Below are 19,301 nucleotides of genomic sequence, written 5' to 3' on the forward strand. Positions count from 1 at the left end.
TTTCTAGTGACTTCCCCAGAAGAAGTAGCATCATGAAGAACAGAACCAGGCAGGAACAGACGTACAGCTCCAGGCAGACCGTGGTCAAATAAGGAAGCAGATCTTGACCGCCACTCTGATTCAACCATGGAACAGACTCAAAAGGAATTCTTGGTAAAGTGTCAAACATGGAGAATTCAAGCCTGGGGAGGGACTGCATGACTTCACCCCGGGACAGTCGCTCGCTGATGCTGCCACGCCAGAGAATGGAAAGGGGCAGGCGAAACGAGCGTCGTGGCATCATCAGAAGAGAAAGGAAGAAAGGAGTTCTCCCTTAAAGCTTTCACTGCCCACAGAAACAAAGCACAGGCAGCCGCAGGCAGTACCAATGGAAACCAATGGGTCACAGTTTCAGTTTAGCAACACCCTGCTGATGAAACTGAGACAAAATAAAACATGCACCAGGGGTTGTTTTCATTATAGAGAAGCAAGAAGGCATGGATGTGAAAAATTACCTGGGCTCTGGAACCTGAGAGCCTGACTTTGAGTCCCAGCTCCTCTAGGTAAATAGCTATGTGGTCTTAGACAAGTTTTTTAATGTCTCTGAACCTCAGTTGTTACTATATGGAAAATGAGACTAACAAATCAATAATAGTACCTATACTCCATAAGGTTGTTATTTGCAAATAGTAATTTCTTTTTTTTTTTAATTATTAATTTATTTGAGAGGCAGAGTTAGAGAGAGAGAGAGAAAGAGAAAGTGAGCATGTGTACTCTTCCATCTGCTGGTTCACTCCCCAAAAGGCTGTAATGGCCGGAGCTGGGCTGATCTGAAGCCAGGAGCCTACAATGTCTTCCAGGTCTCCCACATGGGTGTGGGAGCCCAAGTCCTTGGACTATCTTCCACCACTTTCTCAGGCCATTAGCAGGGAGCGGGATCAGAAGTGGAGCAGCCAGAGCATGAACCAGCACTCGGGATGCTATGGGATGCTGGCACCACAGGCAGAGGCTCAACCTACTACACCACAGCACTGGCCCCAACAAATAGTAACTTCTAAGTGCTGGGCACATGATTGATCCTAAATTAGTGTTTGGAAGAAAAAAATAATTATTAAGATCCAATACTCACTTAAAAACAGCTTATATGCAACCTCATGCCTAACAACCTGCCCCTGGTATTGCCATCATAAATCTGAAAGGAGCCTTTATTTTTAAGTTGTTTTCTAGGAACTCAGCTGCCAACCAACATATCCTTCTCTTGATCACCACAACTGTACAGGTCTAAAATCCAGAGGTCAAGGGCAGTGTTCAGCCTAGCAGTGAAGAGGCCGGTTAAGTCACATCAAAGTCCCAGCTTTGCTCCCAATTCCAACTTCCTGCTAAGGCAGACTGTGGGAAGCAGCAGTGATGGCTCAAGCCAACAGATTCTTATCACTCACAGGGGAAGGTCTGCACTGAGTTGTTGCATGCTAGCTTCAGTTTGTTCCAGGCGTGGTCACTGTAGGCATTTCAGGACTGAACCAGCAGATGGGAGCACCCTCTGTCAGCCTGTCTGTCTGTCTGACTCTCTTCTTCTCCCTCTATTCCTCTTTCTTCTCTGCATCTCTCTTTCTCAAATATTTAGTCCAGAGGTCATTGTGACAAAGTGAAAACGGGAAGAGCAGATTTTCCACACAGCTAATCACTGTGTAATTATCCCCAGAAAAAAAATGAAAGCAAAACGCATTGTTTACGGCACACACATTGCATCTGGTTATTTTCCAATCTGGTGCGTCTGGACAAGAAGACACAGAATGGGACAGGAGTACAGCCAGGCCTGGCTCCCATGCAGCTAAATCAAGTGGCAACCACCATCATGAACCATGGCTCTCCCTGCTCCTCAATACTGAAGGCTCAGAAACATGGTCTTGGCACCACATTCATTCATTCAACAGTTAGCTGTAGAGCATCTACTTTGTGCCCAGCAGTGGAGACAGGCAATGTGAAGAGCACAAGTATCAAAGATTACAACAGCTGTCTATTTTCATGAAGCTACCAATCTGGCAAAGACTGATACTAAAAGTCAAATGTGCATAAACTAAAGCTTAAAAAAAAAGTAGTCAATAGATTGATTTACAATGAGGGAAGCTTGGGTAAACCAGAATTCCCATTGCTACAACCCATTTTTTTTTTAATATATATAACCATACCCACATAGGTATGGACACTTGTGATTCAAGCAAGGAAATAAGCTATTTGAATGGCATTAGGTCTCACCTTGACAAATATCAGACTGGTCAGGACTGCAAATTCCCTCATCTAAGCTTTCTCTCTACTTCCCCGCATGGGTCCTGCTCATTCTTGCTGCTTTTTCTCAAGAAAAGTACAAATTATTCAGTGAATTCCTGCCTCCTATTTATAATAATCACACTCCTACCTCGCCTTACCAAATACCTTCACCTGTTACCCTGACTGGACTCTTCCATTTTCTGAAACTTCCTCCCCGTCATCGCTATAGAAATAATGCTATTTTATTCCAGAGTAGTCAACTACTTTGATCTCTGTAGAGCCCAAAAGTTTAAATCTCAGAGAGCCACATTATTTCTGATAATTTCCAGTTAGAGGTTTGTGAGGATGGGGTTGGAGAAGAGGTGTTTAGGGGAGATGTACACTGTCTGTATAGCCCTATAAACCTTCCAAATAATGACCTCAACCTGGACAACAAGCCAAAGAGGCCCAAAAGTTTATTTTATTTGGATCATTAAGTATATTGCACACTGAAGAATGACAGATATTATACAAAGATCAAAATTAAGACAAGAACTTAGCAGGTTCATCTTGCAAAATAGTCGATTACAACTGGTGGTTCCACAACCTGTAAGTCCCACTGGATGTCTTAATAGAAAAAGTGCACACACATGAAAAAAAATGTCAACCACCATTTAGGCCATCAGTAAATCAATATTTGGGATAGTACAGAATATAGTAAAATGTCTCATGTTACTTAATTTCATACAAAAATGATGTCCATAGTAAATGAAAATGTATTCCATCCATATCATATAAAATATGTCCTTGGGGCACAAGGATGCTTAAGTTTTTTGTTGATAATTAAAACATACAAGAAAATCATTTTTATACTTCTACTAAATGTCACTGGATGGAATAAGACAAGTTCACATCTGAGGCAACAGGGAATCCGGTGAGGACATCACCCACGTGATCTCGTCAGTCAGGCAGGGATCCAGTGAGCACATCATCCACGTGATCTAGTCAGTCAGGGGATCCAGTGAGCACATCACCCACGTGATCAGTCAGGCAGGGGATCCAGTGAGAACATCATCCACATGATCTAGTCAGTCAGGGGATCCAGTAAGGACATCACCCATGTGATTTAGTCAGGCAGAGAACCAGTGAGGACATCACCCACGTGATCTAGTCAGTCAGGGGATCCAGTGAGGACATCATCCACACGATCTAGTCAGTCAGGGGATCCAGTGAGGACATCACGCACGTGATCTAGTCAGTCAGGGGATCCAGTAAGGACATCACCCATGTGATCTAGTCAGGCAGGGATCTAGTGAGGACATCACCCACATGATCTTATCAGTTAGGGGATCCAGGAAGACATGGCCCATGTGATCTAGTCAGGCAGGGATCTGGTGAGGGCATCACCCACGTGATCTAGTCAGGCAGGGATCCAGTGAGGACATCACCCACGTGATCTAGTCAGTCAGGCAGGGCTGTAGCTGTGCCAGCAATTCCAGGACCTACTTCTCATTCTTACAGGTCCAGAGAGGGACACAAGCAATATATCCCAAAATTATCTCTGTGACATATTTATTCTACCCTAAAACAGAACTGGTACACCATCCAGAATGTTCATTTATTTAATGATAATTAGGGCTCCATTTCCCTCCAGTGACTAAAATTAATGTTATTCCTAAGTTTCAGAGGAGACACATAACCCCATATTACAGTCACCCAATACTGCTTTATAAAGCATTACAAAGAGAATTATAGGAACTTTCCAGTGAATTTCCATCAGGAAAGATGAAAGAATAAAAGGATATTTTTAAGATTTAAAAATGTAATCAAACATTAATCTGAACACAGCCTATGGAGAACAGGTAATTCAATTGGGTAATTATTTAAACAAGTCTCACTCAGTGAACTTTAAAACAGACACTCTAAACTTGAGAAGAAATGTTCTGTATGTGTGTATCCCCAGGGGCTGGCACAGAGGCTAGAACTTAGTAGATGCTCTTTAACTATTTTCTGAGTATATCATGGAAGAAATGTACTCCTCTAGATCATCATCATAAATTTTCTATCCTGGAAAAAATGTTAATTAAAGGCAAAAGTAATGAGTCCATAAAAATAAAATCTTGTTGTTCACTTTGAAATATGAACTAAAAAGCATAACCACAGGCAGAAAATTAGTGAAAGAAACAAGCTTTCATGAAGATGACTATCACTCATTATAATCTGTTTTGTTCAGAAAATCTACACAAAATTTTGTTATATTTGCTTATTAACAGTAACAATTACAGAATGAGACAGGTAACTCATTCTGAAGTAAGTGAATAAAAATAGCTATATATAGGGGCCAGTGTTGTGATGTAGCAGGTAACACCACTGCCTGCAATGCCAATATCCCATATGAGTGCTGGTTTATGTCCCAGCTGCTCCACTTCTGATCCAGCTCCCTGCTAATGTCTTAGGAAAGCAGTTTAAGATGGCCCAAGTGTCTGGGTCCCTGCTACCCTTGTGGGAGACCCAAATGAAGCTCCTGGCTCCCGGTTTCAATTTGGCCCAGATCCAGCTGGTGCAGCCACCAGGAGTGAGAGTATGGATGGGAGATCTCTCTCTCGATCTCTCTCTCTCTCTCTCTCTCTCTCTGTAAATCTTCCAAATAAATAGATCTTTAAGAAAAAAAGTACATATGAAAACTATTCTTATTACACAAAAGCACTCTCTGGGAATCTGTAACATGGCATTATAAAGCAAAAATTCCCCTCTGTGGGCTATAAGGAAACCTTTCAAAAACTAAACAAATTTCATTGATTACTCTGATACTTTCAATACCAGACAGCTGTACTTTTCGGGGATATCTTTCATGCTATCATCATTTATCCTGCACCAACCACAGGGGCCCATAGTTCCCTAAAGCTGGTTCTGTGATTGGATTCTGCCACAGGCATTTGATATAAAAGTGCCTCTTCCCTGGTGGATACTCACCACCACCATCAACACACAAATTTACACTGGGAGCCCATAAAGCGAGAGTCAAGACGAAACTTACCAAGCACAATGACCACTGTCTTCAGAAGACTCATCATGGTGTCCCGATTCCTCCGGGGTCCAGAACTATGTCGGGACATCCTCATAGTCCTCTGGCGAACATAGCCAAAGATGTGAGCGTAGAGAACCACCATGACCACAAAGGTCACCAGGTTGAAAATGGCCCAGAAGACTAAGTAGGATTCACTGTAGAGGGGTGCCATGTTGGAGCAGTGCTCAATATCACAGATACAGTTCCAGCCCACACTGGGGATAGCACCCATGATGATGGCCATAGTCCAAATAACCACGATGACCACTACCACGCGCCGGTTGCTCATCCGTGTGTGCAGCTGCATGCGGAAAACTGTGATGTGCCTCTCAATTGCAATGGCCAGCAAGTTGGCCACCGACGCTGTCAGGCTAGTGTCAATGAGGCCCTGACGGAGGAGCCACGTGCTAACCGTCAGTCTCCGCGTATTGGGTCCTGTGTTGAACATCAAGTAGAAGTAGGCCAACCCTGCAAAGAAGTCTGCAGCGGCCAGATTAGCCATTAAGTAATAAATAGGAAAATGGAAGCGGCGGTTGACGTAGATTGCCACCATGACCAGTAGGTTGGCCAACATGATGAAGATACAGACCGTAATTCCAAGTCCCATCACCAGCTTGCTCACTGTGTTCCATTCTGTGGCAAGGTACTTTCCACTCCGGTTATAAAAGAAGGCAATGGACTCATTGTAGAAGCACTGGGGTTCGTTCATGGCTGTGAACTAAATGGGAGGAAGGATAGAAAGATGAGGAATAAAGAAAAAAAGAAGGCATATATCAAACTCAAAGACAGATGTGCATGTATATATATATATTATATACACACACACACACATACATAAATACATAAGGCTTTTATGGTGGTATACAGCAGAAAAATAAAAGCGAAGAATCTGAAAATCTGACTTTCTATGATGTTCTGTGATCATGCTAAAACCCCAAGGTTTCTCACAGTATTACTGTCCTCTAGATTAAAGACAGTTGGAGTCAAATAAATGACAAGGTCTCTTGCTTGGTGGTTGCGTGTCATTGAAGTCTACTAGAAAAGCCACATGACCCAAAAATCTTGCTTAAAATACATGAGACAGACAAGAATTTTACAGAACGTTGCAATTGGAGTATTTACCATAGTGAAATCTATTTCGACCTGTTATTTAGGGAATCTGTAAACACAGTTGGTTTATAGATAGGGTATCATTGCCCTATTATTTTGCACTTCTAGTCTCACATAGTATCTTCAATCTGTGACAGACATTTTATAATGCAGGTTCCCACAGGGACCATCCATCCCAACATTTCAAGGAGGTCACTATGCATCAAAGCTTCTTTGGCCAGAGCCAGCATTTGCTGTTCTACATTCCTGTGGTCAGCACAGCCTACCCCCACGACTCCTTATACCCAGAATAGCATTCATCAACCAATCTGTGACGTTGGAGGATCTTTTTCTTTTTGGAGCACCTAAGATAACCTCTCAAGAGCTTTTGGCACTTTGCTCTGCAAGAAATCAAACATACTGAGACTGCAGGAAGTATCATAATAAGTAACACTACCTGTTTATGTTTCCTTATTTTGCAATATTATTGATTAGAATACACGGGCCTATGATTGGTGCTCTTATTTGAATCTAAAAAGGATAGAGACAGCTTATCATAGAATAATATCTGTACTCAGTAAAACTATTTAAACAAAATTAGAATGTAGAAAGTTACATGGGAGAAACTAGGAAATTTTTTTTTTTTTTTTTTTTTTTTTGACAGGCAGAGTGGACAGTGAGAGAGAGAGACAGAGAGAGAAAGGTCTTCCTTTTGCCGTTGGTTCACCCTCCAATGGCCGCCGCTGCAGCCGGCGCACCGCGCTGATCCTGGCAGGAGCCAGGAGCCAGGTGCTTTTCCTGGTCTCCCATGGGGTGCAGGGCCCAAGCACCTGGGCCATCCTCCACTGCACTCCCTGGCCATAGCAGAGAGCTGGCCTGGAAGAGGGGCAACCGGGACAGAATCCGGCGCCCCAACCGGGACTAGAACCCGGTGTGCCGGCGCCGCAAGGTGGAGGATTAGCCTATTGAGCCACGGCGCCGGCTCAGAAACTAGGAAATTAAATATCACATAGAATAAATCCCTCATCCCAAAGCATCTAGTTTGTCCAAAATTTCTAGAATTAGAAAATATTTCTTAAGGACAGTTCACATTTTACTTCTTTCTTTTTATCTTGCTTTGTGTGGGGAGCAACCCGGACTGGACTGAGTTACTGGAATTAAGACTTATTCTATGCATCTGCTCTCCCACAATATGGCGCTGGGAGAGGAGAAAACAGCTTCTACGCAGCTGCCTCTTGCCAACTTGAGTGCTGACCTCCAGGAGCTGATCCTGCTCCTGATTGGAGGAGAGCAGCGTACTCGGCGTGTGGGCAGCCGAGTTGGGATTGGCGGAGGAGGACTATAAAGGAGGAGAGAGACGGCATGCACCAGGAACATCTAAGGGGAACATCTTTTTTTTTTTTTTTTTTTTTTTTTTTTATAAATTTCCAAAGTACGACTCATGGGTTACAATGGCTTTCCCCCCCCCACCGTCCCTCCCACCCACAACCCTCCCCTTTCCCACTCCCTCTCCCCTTCCATTCACATCAAGATTCATTTTCGATTATCTTAATATACAGAAGATCAGCTTAGTATACCTTAAGTAAGGATTTCAACAGCTTGTTCCCACACAGAAACATAAAGTGAAAAATAATAGATGATTTTTTTTTAAATCATGATGAAATCAGATCAGACCTATTGTCATGTTTAATCCCAGTGAGAGTCAAGTTGGGAATTGATAATTTCTTTTTTTTTTTTTTTTTTTAACAGAAGATCAGTTTAGTGTACATTAAGTAAAGATTTCAATCGTTTGCACCCCCATAGAAACACAAAGTGAAATATACTGTTTGAGTACTCGTTATAGCATTAAGCCTCAGTGTACAGCACATTAAGGACAGAGATCCTACATGAGGAGTAAGTGCACAGTGACTCCTGTTGTTGACTTTACAAATTGACACTCCTGTCTATGGCATCAATAATCTCCCTATGCACCAGTCATGAGTTTCCAAGGCTATGGAAGCCCCTTGAGTTCTCCGACTCTTATCTTGTTTAGACAAGGTCATAGTCAAAGTGGAGGTTCTCTCCTCCCTTCAGAGAAAGGCACCTCCCTCTTTGAAGACCTGTTCTTTCCACTGGGATCTCACTCACAGAGATCTTTTTGCCAGAGTGCCTTGGCTTTCCATGCCTGAAATACTCTCATGGGCTTTTCAGCCAGATCCGAGTGCCTTTAGGGCTGATTCTGAGGCCAGAGTGCGATTTAGGACATCCGCCATTCTATGAGTCTGCTGAGTATCTCACTTCCCATGTTGGATCACTCTCCTAAGGGGAACATCTATCTGAAGGAACACCTGTGCAGCCCCCCGAGAGAGCCAGCCGGCGGTGTGCCGCTCCCCCGCGGAAGTGGGGAATGTGGCAGGGGGTGGAAGGGACGGTAGCCAACCCGGGAAGAACCAGCAGCAAACCCGGGGAGGGCCGAGCAGACAAAAGAACAGCGCAGGGTCTTGTGTCGTTCCTCCACGAAGAGGGGGAGCGACACTTTGTTTCTGATAAATTGCTTAGCACATATGATAGTTTTAACACTATTTTTGATGAGATTTTACTTACTATCCATAGTCTGTGCAGATGTTTATCAAACACTGACAATTTTGAAAGCAGGATAAGACACGTGTGTGGTTAGCCTTCCGACCTGGCCCAACACTAAAGCCCCTTTCCTCACATCTAGACTCTACTGGATTTTAGATCAGGATTCCAACATCACACCTAATATGCTGTATATTACTCTATCATACTCCAGCATAAGAGTGAAGACCTGGTCTTACAAATGTTGGTATCTTATGTGCCTGCCTAAGTGCCTCATTCATGGGTGATCAAGGAACTTGACCTCCTGTGCTCCGATCCACCCCAAATTATGCCATTACTATGAGTAATTCACCTAAATTTCTTGCCCCTCGTTTTCTTGATGTCATCTCTAATAACTTCTATTCCATTACATCTCAGTCACCCACACCCAGTGGTTACACCCTGGACCGTGTAACCACCCAGAACTACCTCCCTTTGGAAATAAGTGAGATAGTCTAATTACTCATCAACACCTCCCCCACTACAAAGTTGTCCTCATTTGATCCACCAAACTTCAGTGCTTTGAATGTGTCTGTGTCCTTGACCCTTCTGCTTCCCCACCCCCCGTGCATTACCCTCCCCACTTTCCCTTCCCCTTATCTGCCTAAGATTCCACAGTATATCATTCCAACCTCCTCACTGCTAACAGGAACACACTCACTTCTTGAAGACATTTGAGGTCAGATGTCCTTCAAAATTTTTCTGGTTTTAAGAACAGTTATACACTACATATTCCAAATGTGCTGTCACTCCCCAGCACTCTATAGGCACACACATTAACTTGTGAAGCAAAATATATGGGCATATATATTTGGTAAGTGGAGACTATAAATAACTTCACAACAGTTCATTCAGAAAAGTTTTGACACCAAATGAGTAATGAGAAACCTTCAGTTTTCTGTTTCCTGAATCTTGGAACTTTTAGATAAAGGAGAGAAGCATTTATCTTTTAATCTCTTTTCTTCACTGTACCTCCAAAACAACGTACTAGAGTAACAGTCTTGGATGAATCCAACTTGCTGTTATCCTTCTGATAAATGTTAGACAAAATCAACATAGCTGCAGATTGCTCTCAGGATAATTTTAAGATGTTTGTCTTCAACTGGAACTTCAATGCCACACAAAAACCTGTTTTCCCCTCATCATTACTATATTTATTCTACACAATGGCAATTTTAAACTTATGTGCCATTCTCAAAGTTTTGAGCCCTATCTTCTCTCTCTCCATCAGCATTTGCCAAAAAAAGAAAAATAGAAATCATCAACTTGGAACTCCCTCATTTTCTCCCAATAAAAGACAAAATTCCCTTTTCAATAGTAAGTCCTTCTTTTCTCCTCTTCTGTTACCACAGCAGTGCACCCTTTTCCACCCAAGGGCTCTGGATCCCATCCCTTCCTGCTGTTCCGAGAACCTCATTCTAGCAATTGCTTCCTTTCTCTTCCCTCTCTCCAGGTTCTTCTCCTTCCTCCTTCTATTCTATTCTTTCCTGCTCTTGCTCTGCTTTCCCGTTCCCCTACCACCTCCTCTCCCTCCACTGCTATTCTTCCCTTCAACATTCAAGACTAAGTCTCTGTCGTCTTAGAAAACAGAAACAAGAAAAGGTCCCCATGATCACAGGCTCTCCTCCGAGCTCTGATCCTTTCTCCTTCACAGTGAAGTCCTCCCTAACGTCTGTGTGCCACTGATTTCCTACAGAATGGCTGCGGTCCCCACCTCTCCACTAAATGCACCCTAGTCAAATCCTTGAGATTCATTTACCTTCTCAGTCATCCTGATCCTTGTGTAGCTATTCTATCCTAACGGAAACTTTTCAGTTCTCCCCTCTTGACCAAGAGGCTCTTTATGGAAAATTCTCTTTCCTTGGCTTCTGTGACATTATACCCTTTTGGGTTCCGATTCTTTTCCATGGCTGGTCTTTCCTAATCATTTTTGGAGGCTCCCCTTCCTCTGCCCAATATGCATGTTTCTGCACTATTTGTGTCGTCAATCATTCAATAATTTCAGAGAATTATCTATTTAGATTTCAACTACCTCATATATCCCAAATATTCCCAATATGCCTCTAATCCATATTTCCTTGCTTAGCCCTAGTGAATTGCCTGCTCCTATCTCTATGGATTATCTTACAAGGTACTTCAATTTCAGTGTTCAAGATCAAACTCAAACCATAATCCCCTACAAGACCCCCAACTTGCTCGTTCTATATTTCTTATGCTGTGGGCTAGAGACCCACTATATATCCTGGTTGCCCAAGTACTAAACCTGGGATTGTCTCCTTTCCCCCTCATCCTTATCATTTAACTCAATAACTGAATCCTGGAAATTCTCTCAAATATCTATTCCAGCTGTCCACTTTATGCCACCTTCATGGCCATCACCAGTATTGCTATGCTGGCTTCTCAGGGGTTCTTTCTACCCAGCTCTAACCTCTTCCTTGCGAGCTTTCTCTAAGACCAAGTTGACCAAGCTGCTTCCCTAATAAAAAATGTTCCAATGGCATGTAAGTACATTTAAGATGTAAATCTAAGCTTCTCATCATCTTATCAGTCCTTCCCTGTGTCTCTAGCCTCAACTCAAGCTGTTACTGACTTGCGACTCTCTGCTTTAGTGCTGTATAATGGGCTGTGTTCTCTCTTACCTCTGTTTCTCAGTATCAGGGAGAAGAGGATTTCCTGCGTCAGGATTATCTGGAAGATTTGTAAAACAGATTGCTGGCCATACTCCAAGAATGGCTTCAGTGGATTTGTGGTGAGTCCTGGGTGTTACTGCTGGTCCAGGGACCACACTTTCAGTGCTACGATCATCTCCCAGTTTTTTCTTTTTTTTAATTTTATTTATTTGAGAGGTAGAGTTACAGACAGTGAGAGGGAGAGCCAGAGAGAAGTCTTCCTTCTGCTGGTTCACTCCCCAAATGGCGTCAACGGCTGGAGCTGCACCAATCCGAAGCCAGGAGCCAGGAGCTTCTTCCAGGTCTCCCACGTGGGTGCAGGGACCCATGGACTTGGGTCATCTTCTACTGCTTTCCCAGGCCATAGCAGAGAGCTGGATAGGAAGAGGAGCAGCCGGGACTAGAACCGGCGCCCATATGGGATGCCAGTGCTTCAGGCCAGGGCTTTAACCCGCTACACTGCAGCGCCAGCCCCCAACCCCCAACCCCCAGTTTTTGTCAGCTGAGGTGTTATTCTAAATCTAGGTAATATGTTTCCTCCCATAGTTCCCTACAGTTCTCCTGCATTAACACTTGATAGACTGTACAATAATTGTTTAATTATCTGTAATTTCCTCTCCTCTTGGCTAGAAACTCTCTGAGAGTGGAAATTCTAGCTTTCTTGTACATTGCTGTTTAACATCAACTGTTAGTTGCAGTGGATACTAAATATATATTGGTTGCATCAATAAACTAGAGCTAATCACACTATTCTTTTCTTTATCCGTTGTGACTACTTTCTTTGGGCAAAGAGAAAATTTTGGAACGAAATTTCAAGCAAATATTATTTCATGGCATTCCAACTTCTGAACGTGAATTACCAACAAAGTTAAGTAGGTATACATGCGGCTTCCAAATCAGAAAAACAATACAGCTAAGGATGACAACATTTTAAAAAGCATGAATTCTTCTAAGAATAACAAAGCTGACAGATTTTCTCTAGTGGTATCACATGTGCTGAATCAGCATGGCATTCCTTTTCTCTCAAAAAAATTAAGTTATTATACTCTAAAAACCATACCATTATAATGAAATAACATGTGGTTTTTAGAACCTCAGTTTCATCATTTGTGAAATGAGGAAATTGGACTAAATTATCCACAGGCTGAATATCTCTCATCCACAACGCTTAAGATCAGAAGTGGTTCAGATTTTGATTTTTTTCAGATTTTATTTTATTTATTTATGGTGAAAAAACATGTATTTAGAATTAGCCAGCTGGACTCCGTTCAGATGATCCCAATTTTGTTGGCAACGTCCAGAGCATCCTAGTCAGGAGCCAGCGCACATACGCCTTCTTCTCTCCATCAGGGCTGATCAGGGTGTCGACTTTGGCCACATCAATGTCATAGAGTTTCTTCACAGCTTGTTTGATCTGCTGCTTGTTGGCCTTGACATCCACAATGAACACCAGTGTGTTGTTGTCTTCTATCTTCTTCATGGCTGACTCCGTGGTCAGGGGGAACTTGATGATGGCATAGTGGTCAAGCTTGTTTCTCCTGGGGGCGCTCTTCCGAGGGTATTTGGGCTGCCGTCGGAGGCGCAGTGTCTTGGGCCGCCGGAAGGTGAGGGACGTGCGGATCTTCTTCTTCTTGTGGCTGTGGACGCCTTTCAGCACTGCCTTCTTCGCCTTCAAGGCCTTCGCTTTGGCTTCGACTTTAGGAGGGGCAGGAGCTTTCTTCTTCGCCTTCGGTGCCATCTTGGTGAAAAGCTTTTTTCAGATTTTAGAATATTTGTACAGACATAATAAGATAATTTTGGACTGAAACCAAGTCTAAACATGAAACACATTTGTGTTTCACATCCACCTAATACACATAGCCTGAAGGTAATTGTATACAATGTTTTTAACACTTTTGAATATGAAGCAAAGTTTTTGGATGTGGAATCTTTCATTTGTGGCATCATGTTTATACTCAAAAAGTTTCAGATTTTGGAGTGTATCAGATTTCAGATTTTCAGATTAAGAAAGCTCAGTCTGTACACAAGCTCTTTCAGATTTAAAATTCTATATGAGGATTCTGAGTAATAGTTCTATGTTTCATGAACATGACCAGCCAAATATTAAACTAGTACAAAAGGCAGTAGGAATTAAAAAATAGTATGGGCAGAATAAGACCAAGAAAAAACAAGTCAGATTTCAGCTAGATTTAGTAGAAGAGGACGAACTGAAAAAAGAGCCAGCTCTCTCCTCCTATCACCTGCACACAGCAGCGGGTCAGGAGAAGTCGAGGAGACTTGGGGAGAATTCCAACAGTCATCAGAAGGGCAGCAGGACTGGGCTTTCTATCTGCTCAGGACCTCGGGGGCTCAGGCAGAAAACCCACAGCAAATGAAGAGAGAATCATTTAATTTCAACTGGACTACAAGACAGTAAGATAGCCATGGCTGTCAAGATGGAGCAACCAGGGGGGAAAAATGCTCAATATAAGGGGGAAAAATGCAGTCCCAGGAGAGGACCACCCTGAAAAGCAAAAAAAAACATCTCACCCAGAAGCAGACTTGTGAGAGGAAAAAGACAAAGAGACAAAGGGAGGAAGGAAAGCATTAAATGATGGGATATTTTTTACTTGTGTTTTTAGTGTGCTAAGTTATGAGCAGTGAAAATAGAACAAGCCATTATGTAAAACCTACACGAAAATCGCATTAGTTTCCTACTGCTACTATAGCAAATTGCTAGCACCTTAGTAGTTTAAGTACATAAATTTGTGATGTTGTAGTCCTGGACATCAGAAGACCAAAATGTGTCTCACTGGGAGAAAACCAAGGTGTTGGCAAAGCTGTGTTCCCAGAGGCTCCAAAGGAAAATCCAGTTCTTTCTTCTAATGTACAGGGGTTGCCCACATTCCTGGGCTGTGGCCCCTTCCACATTCAAACACCACTCATGGCGGTGAGTCTTCTCCCTCTGCATGACTCTGACAATGACTCGTCCACATCCTCTCCCATACAAAGTGCCCTTGTGACTCCGAGCCCACGGGAATAACCTAGGATAACGTCCCCATTTCAAAATCCTTAACTCAATCTCATCTGAAAACCCCCTTTTGCCTTGCAGGGTGGCACATTCACAGCTTCTGGGACTGAGTAGTAGAATTCTTCAGCGGCCATCACTGTGCTTACCAGGACAAATTGAAAACAATTTCTGAATGAAAAATAGTAATGCAATGAAGTGGGAAAGGGCTAGAGATGACAAGCACAGAAGGAAAGGAAGAATACATGAGGGTCCTTCCAACAGTCTGTGGGACAAAGAATTAAAAGATGTTTATTTGGTGCACAGAAAGTTTGAAACTGATGCATTTGTTCGTGGAAACCATGTATTTTGAAAAACGTATGCATGGATTTCAAAACTCCTTTTTATCCCAGAATAAACTTATCTTTCAATTCCATTTTTCCATGAACTTTTTGAAAACAATGTGTTTAGGCAATTCACAGAAATGAAACCCTTAAAGGACAATCATCACAGGGGAAAAAAATCATCCTTACAAGGAATTAAAGAAAGTTAAGTACGAATTGCAGTGAGATTCAATTTATCTCTGTCAGGCTGGCAGAAATTAACAAATCTGAATACATCCGTGGCTGGTAGATGTAGTCATGAGTCCTGGAGAAAAAGTAAAAGTGTCATGTACACCGCTTATCTTTCTCTCTGCTTGTCAGTTGCAGTAATATGAAAAGTCATTACCTTTTTGTAGTGAATTAATCATTCCATTTCATGACTTTGGCATCAGCATATTTAAATGTATTTTCGACAATTACTGCCACAATTTAAACACTATGTTTTGATTCTTATTCCAGTAATGTGAGAATTACTCGCATATTATTAGTACAATAGCTCTGAAAAGGTTTGGCAAAATCCACTGAAGTTAGACATGTTCATACACAAGACTGAGAGTCTAACCTTACTAAAATAAAAAAAATCACTCAAGTGCCCAAGGAGACACTCAGGAATTTTCATTGCTCCTGTTCCATAATATTAAAATGTTAAAAGCAACATTAATATTCATCAACTGGAGAATGGATAAATTACAATATACTCAGAAAGGCATACTATAAATCAGTTAGGATAAACAAAGTAGAGCTTTATATATGTTAGCAATTAAAGCCACTTGCACAAGTATACATGTGTTATACCATTCTTAGGAATGTAAACACTTGCCGAAATCTACTATATATTGTTTGTAATTTTCCCACATACATATACTCCCGTAAATGCATTCAGACAGAAGACAATCATCAATTTATGGTCTGGGCAAAGAATCTAATAGAATTGTGAAGGACTACAGTGGGCCTCAATTTATCTGTAATCATTTTTTATTTATTAAAGCCCAAAAGATTTTGAAAAATTAAAATGTTAAAATTCTACATAGCTGAGTAAGTAACAGATACATTATGGTATTACAATTCTCTGTATATATTTTACTACGCTTCATATAGTCATACTTCATTCAAAGAAAAAAGAAATCTAATTCAACCTGACCCATAAAAAGAGGGGGGGAGGGGAAATACTAGTTCCTTCATCTGAAAAGTAGAGAGAAAACCATCAACTTCTTGTAAAGATTGAGTGTGTATTATTGCTGCGATGACTTTTCTCCTGAAACTTAAATCAATATCCCAGAGAGCTTCAACCTTCCTAAACCAAACACCATCCCTAAAATGCAGTCCTACTTGAACAAACAGATCAAAAGAATTAAATAATTCATCTTATGAAGTAAGTAAATTCTTTCCTGCTGGCCTGTTCTTCTCATAGGCTAGTAATAGAACATACTTCATCAACTTGTTCAATTTTAAGAGACAGCATTGTGTGCCTGTTTCTTTCCTCTTCTTTTCTTTTCCTTTTTGGAAGAATTTTTTTAAATGTTATGTTCATCTACTTGAAGCTGATTCACTTGCCAAATGTGCCCACAATGCCCAGGGCTAAGTTAGGCCAAAGCCCAGGAGTTCCGAACTCCATCCAAGTCTTCCATGGGGTGGCAGGCGCCCAAGCACTTGAACCATCATCTGTGGCCTCCCTGGAAGCATTAGCAGGAAGCTGAATGAGAAGCAGCCCAGCCAGGACTCAAACCGGCACTCCATAGGGGATGGGGGCAGGCCGAGCAGCAGCCCACCTCACCACACTGCAACACTTACCCTACAAAGGCTCATCTCTTTCAGTTTCTACAATCGTCGCCCACCTCACCTTACTGTGACTAGCTTGGAGAAAGCAACTGAATACAAAATAAAAAGCATTTAGTATTTTAAATTTCAAGAGCAGTTTTCATCATTTTTTATAAGATTTGATTTATCTACTTGAGAGCTTGAGTTACAGAGAGTGTGAGAGACAGAGTGAAAGGTCCTCCAACTGCTGTTTCACTCCCCAAATGCCCTCAATGGCCAGAACTGGGCAGATCCAAAGCCAGGAGCCTGGAGCTTCTTCCGGGTCCTCCACGTGGGTGCAGGGACCCAAGTACTGGGGCCATCTTCTACTGCTTTCCCAGGCTGTAGCAGAGGAGCAGCAGCCGGGACTAGAACAAGTGCTCATATGGGATGCCATTGCTGCAGGTGGAGGCTTAGACCACTGTGCCACAGTGCTGGCACCACAATTTTAATCATTTTAAGAAACAATTTATGCAAAAAGTACCTAAAGAACTCTCAGTAATTGTATATTCCGACTATATCATTTTTTAATTTTAATTTTTATTTTTTTATTTTTTTTGACAGGCAGAATAGACAGTGAGAGAGAGAGACAGAGAGAAAGGTCTTCCTTTGCAGTTGGTTCACCCTCCAATGGCCGCCGCGCTGCGGCCAGCGCACCGCACTGATCTGATGGCAGGAGCCAGGTACTTCTCCTGGTCTCCCATGGGGTGCAGGGCCCAAGCACCTGGGCCATCCTCCACTGCACTCCCTGGCCACAGCAGAGAGCTGGCCTGGAAGAGGGGCAACCAGGACAGAATCCGGCGCCCCGACTGGGACTAGAACCCGGTGTGCAAGGCGGAGGATTAGCCTAGCAAGCCGCGGCGCCGGCCCCGACTATATAATTTGAAAGATGAATGATAATTATAATCCTCATATCCCATGATATCCCTATCACTTGCCATCTCATTTTCTCTGCCCCTTCTTTCTCCACTGCCACAGAGTTGAACTGCCACATACAGCTTCGTTCTCGCCCAAGCGCTCCAAGCAATGCCTGAAGGAGACAGTGCGATGATCAGGGGTGAAGTCTCCCCACTCTGACACGTTTCACAGAGGTGGAATCTGCACGTGACCATGACAGCGGATTCCCACGGGATTCATAAGCCATGGATGGGGGTGCTCTGAACCTCCCTTCCGTTTTTTGCCATTTGCTGTAGTCATCTGATCAACTGCAATTAAATTCATTAGTGCTACACAGAGTCCTAGAGTATGTAAAGTCCTGAATTTGGGACCCACGCTGGAATTCAAATGAGTGGCTCTTCCTCTGCTGGCTGGCGCAGTCTCATCTAAGTGTCACTGTCTGAAAAATCACCTGCTGGACATTCCGACTTTGGAATCAAGAGACACCTAACTCACCAACAACCATACCCCTCTTCTCTTATGGCAGGGCTCAACACCTTGGTACTAACCAATGCCTGCATCCTCTAAAGCTGCTTTACTTTTATTTTTTATTTTTTATTTTTTTTTTTTTTTGTGACAGGCAGAGTGGACAGTGAGAGAGAGAGACAGAGAGAAAGGTCTTCCTTTTGCCGTTGGTTCACCCTCCAATGGCCGCCGCGGCCGGCGCACCGCGCTGATCCGATGGCAGGAGCCAGGAGCCAGGTGCTTTTCCTGGTCTCCCATGGGGTGCAGGGCCCAAGCACCTGGGCCATCCTCCACTGCACTCCCTGGCCACAGCAGAGAGCTGGCCTGGAAGAGGGGCAACCGGGACAGAATCCGGCGCCCCGACCGGGACTAGAACCCGGTGTGCCGGCGCCGCAAGGTGGAGGATTAGCCTATTGAGCCACGGCGCCGGCAGCTGCTTTACTTTTAACCTAAGCCCTCAGAAAGCACTCTGCTCCACAGCCCATCCTGACGCTAAAGGGTGGGATCAGCCCAGTTCTACTTCTCTCCCAGCTTGAGCCTGCCCAAGACAATCATTTATGCAACAGAGGAAGTTTAACTGAAGGCCAAGTGATGCTATAATAATTACCAGATGGCGGTACCATCACCCAGCAAATGAAGGTTTTTGTTTGTTTGTTTTTAAATGATGGCCTTACTACAGTAAGGTAAAGGTTTCAAAAGACAGAAATCCCTTAGCCTCCATGATTATGGTTAAAAAAAAAAAAGTCATTGTCCCATGTTGGTGTTTACTCACAGTGAAGATGCAACGAAAGTTCAAAGAGGAGAAGTTAGGAGTGTGCAAAGGAAAACAGGAAACAGCGCTATAATGGGCAGTAAGGGGAAGACCACACCCCTTGGAAGGGTAAAGAAGTAGTTCCATTAATCATGAAAGAGTATACCAATTAGAAGGGATGTATTAGAAAGAAAAAGAAACATAAAGGTCTCATTTGTGGCCTACCCTGGGTGCCCCGGCACAATTTTGTGTTATGAAACGAAAATTCAAAGTGTGCTCTCGGATGCCAAAATAGGATATTCCCTCAAACTTTGTCTGCATTTATAAATACAAA

The 19,301-nt window shown here is 42.9% G+C and overlaps 1 protein-coding gene across 10 annotated transcripts in view; it reads right to left on the minus strand.

Annotated features, from left to right (window-relative positions):
* Positions 1-19,301, minus strand: part of LPAR1 (lysophosphatidic acid receptor 1) — a 155,072-nt gene that overhangs the window by 56,521 nt on the left and 79,250 nt on the right. For all 10 annotated transcript variants that reach the window (XM_008254984.5, XM_008254821.4, XM_051843292.3 and 7 more), the window contains exon 3: positions 5,264-6,011. In XM_008254984.5, coding sequence (XP_008253206.1) covers positions 5,264-6,011 — 748 coding nt within the window. The remainder of the gene's footprint in view (positions 1-5,263; positions 6,012-19,301) is intronic.

This window comes from Oryctolagus cuniculus, chromosome 1, assembly GCF_051225735.1.
Source record: "Oryctolagus cuniculus isolate XC-2025 breed Fujian yellow rabbit chromosome 1, ASM5122573v1, whole genome shotgun sequence".
NCBI classification, from domain to species: domain Eukaryota; kingdom Metazoa; phylum Chordata; class Mammalia; order Lagomorpha; family Leporidae; genus Oryctolagus; species Oryctolagus cuniculus.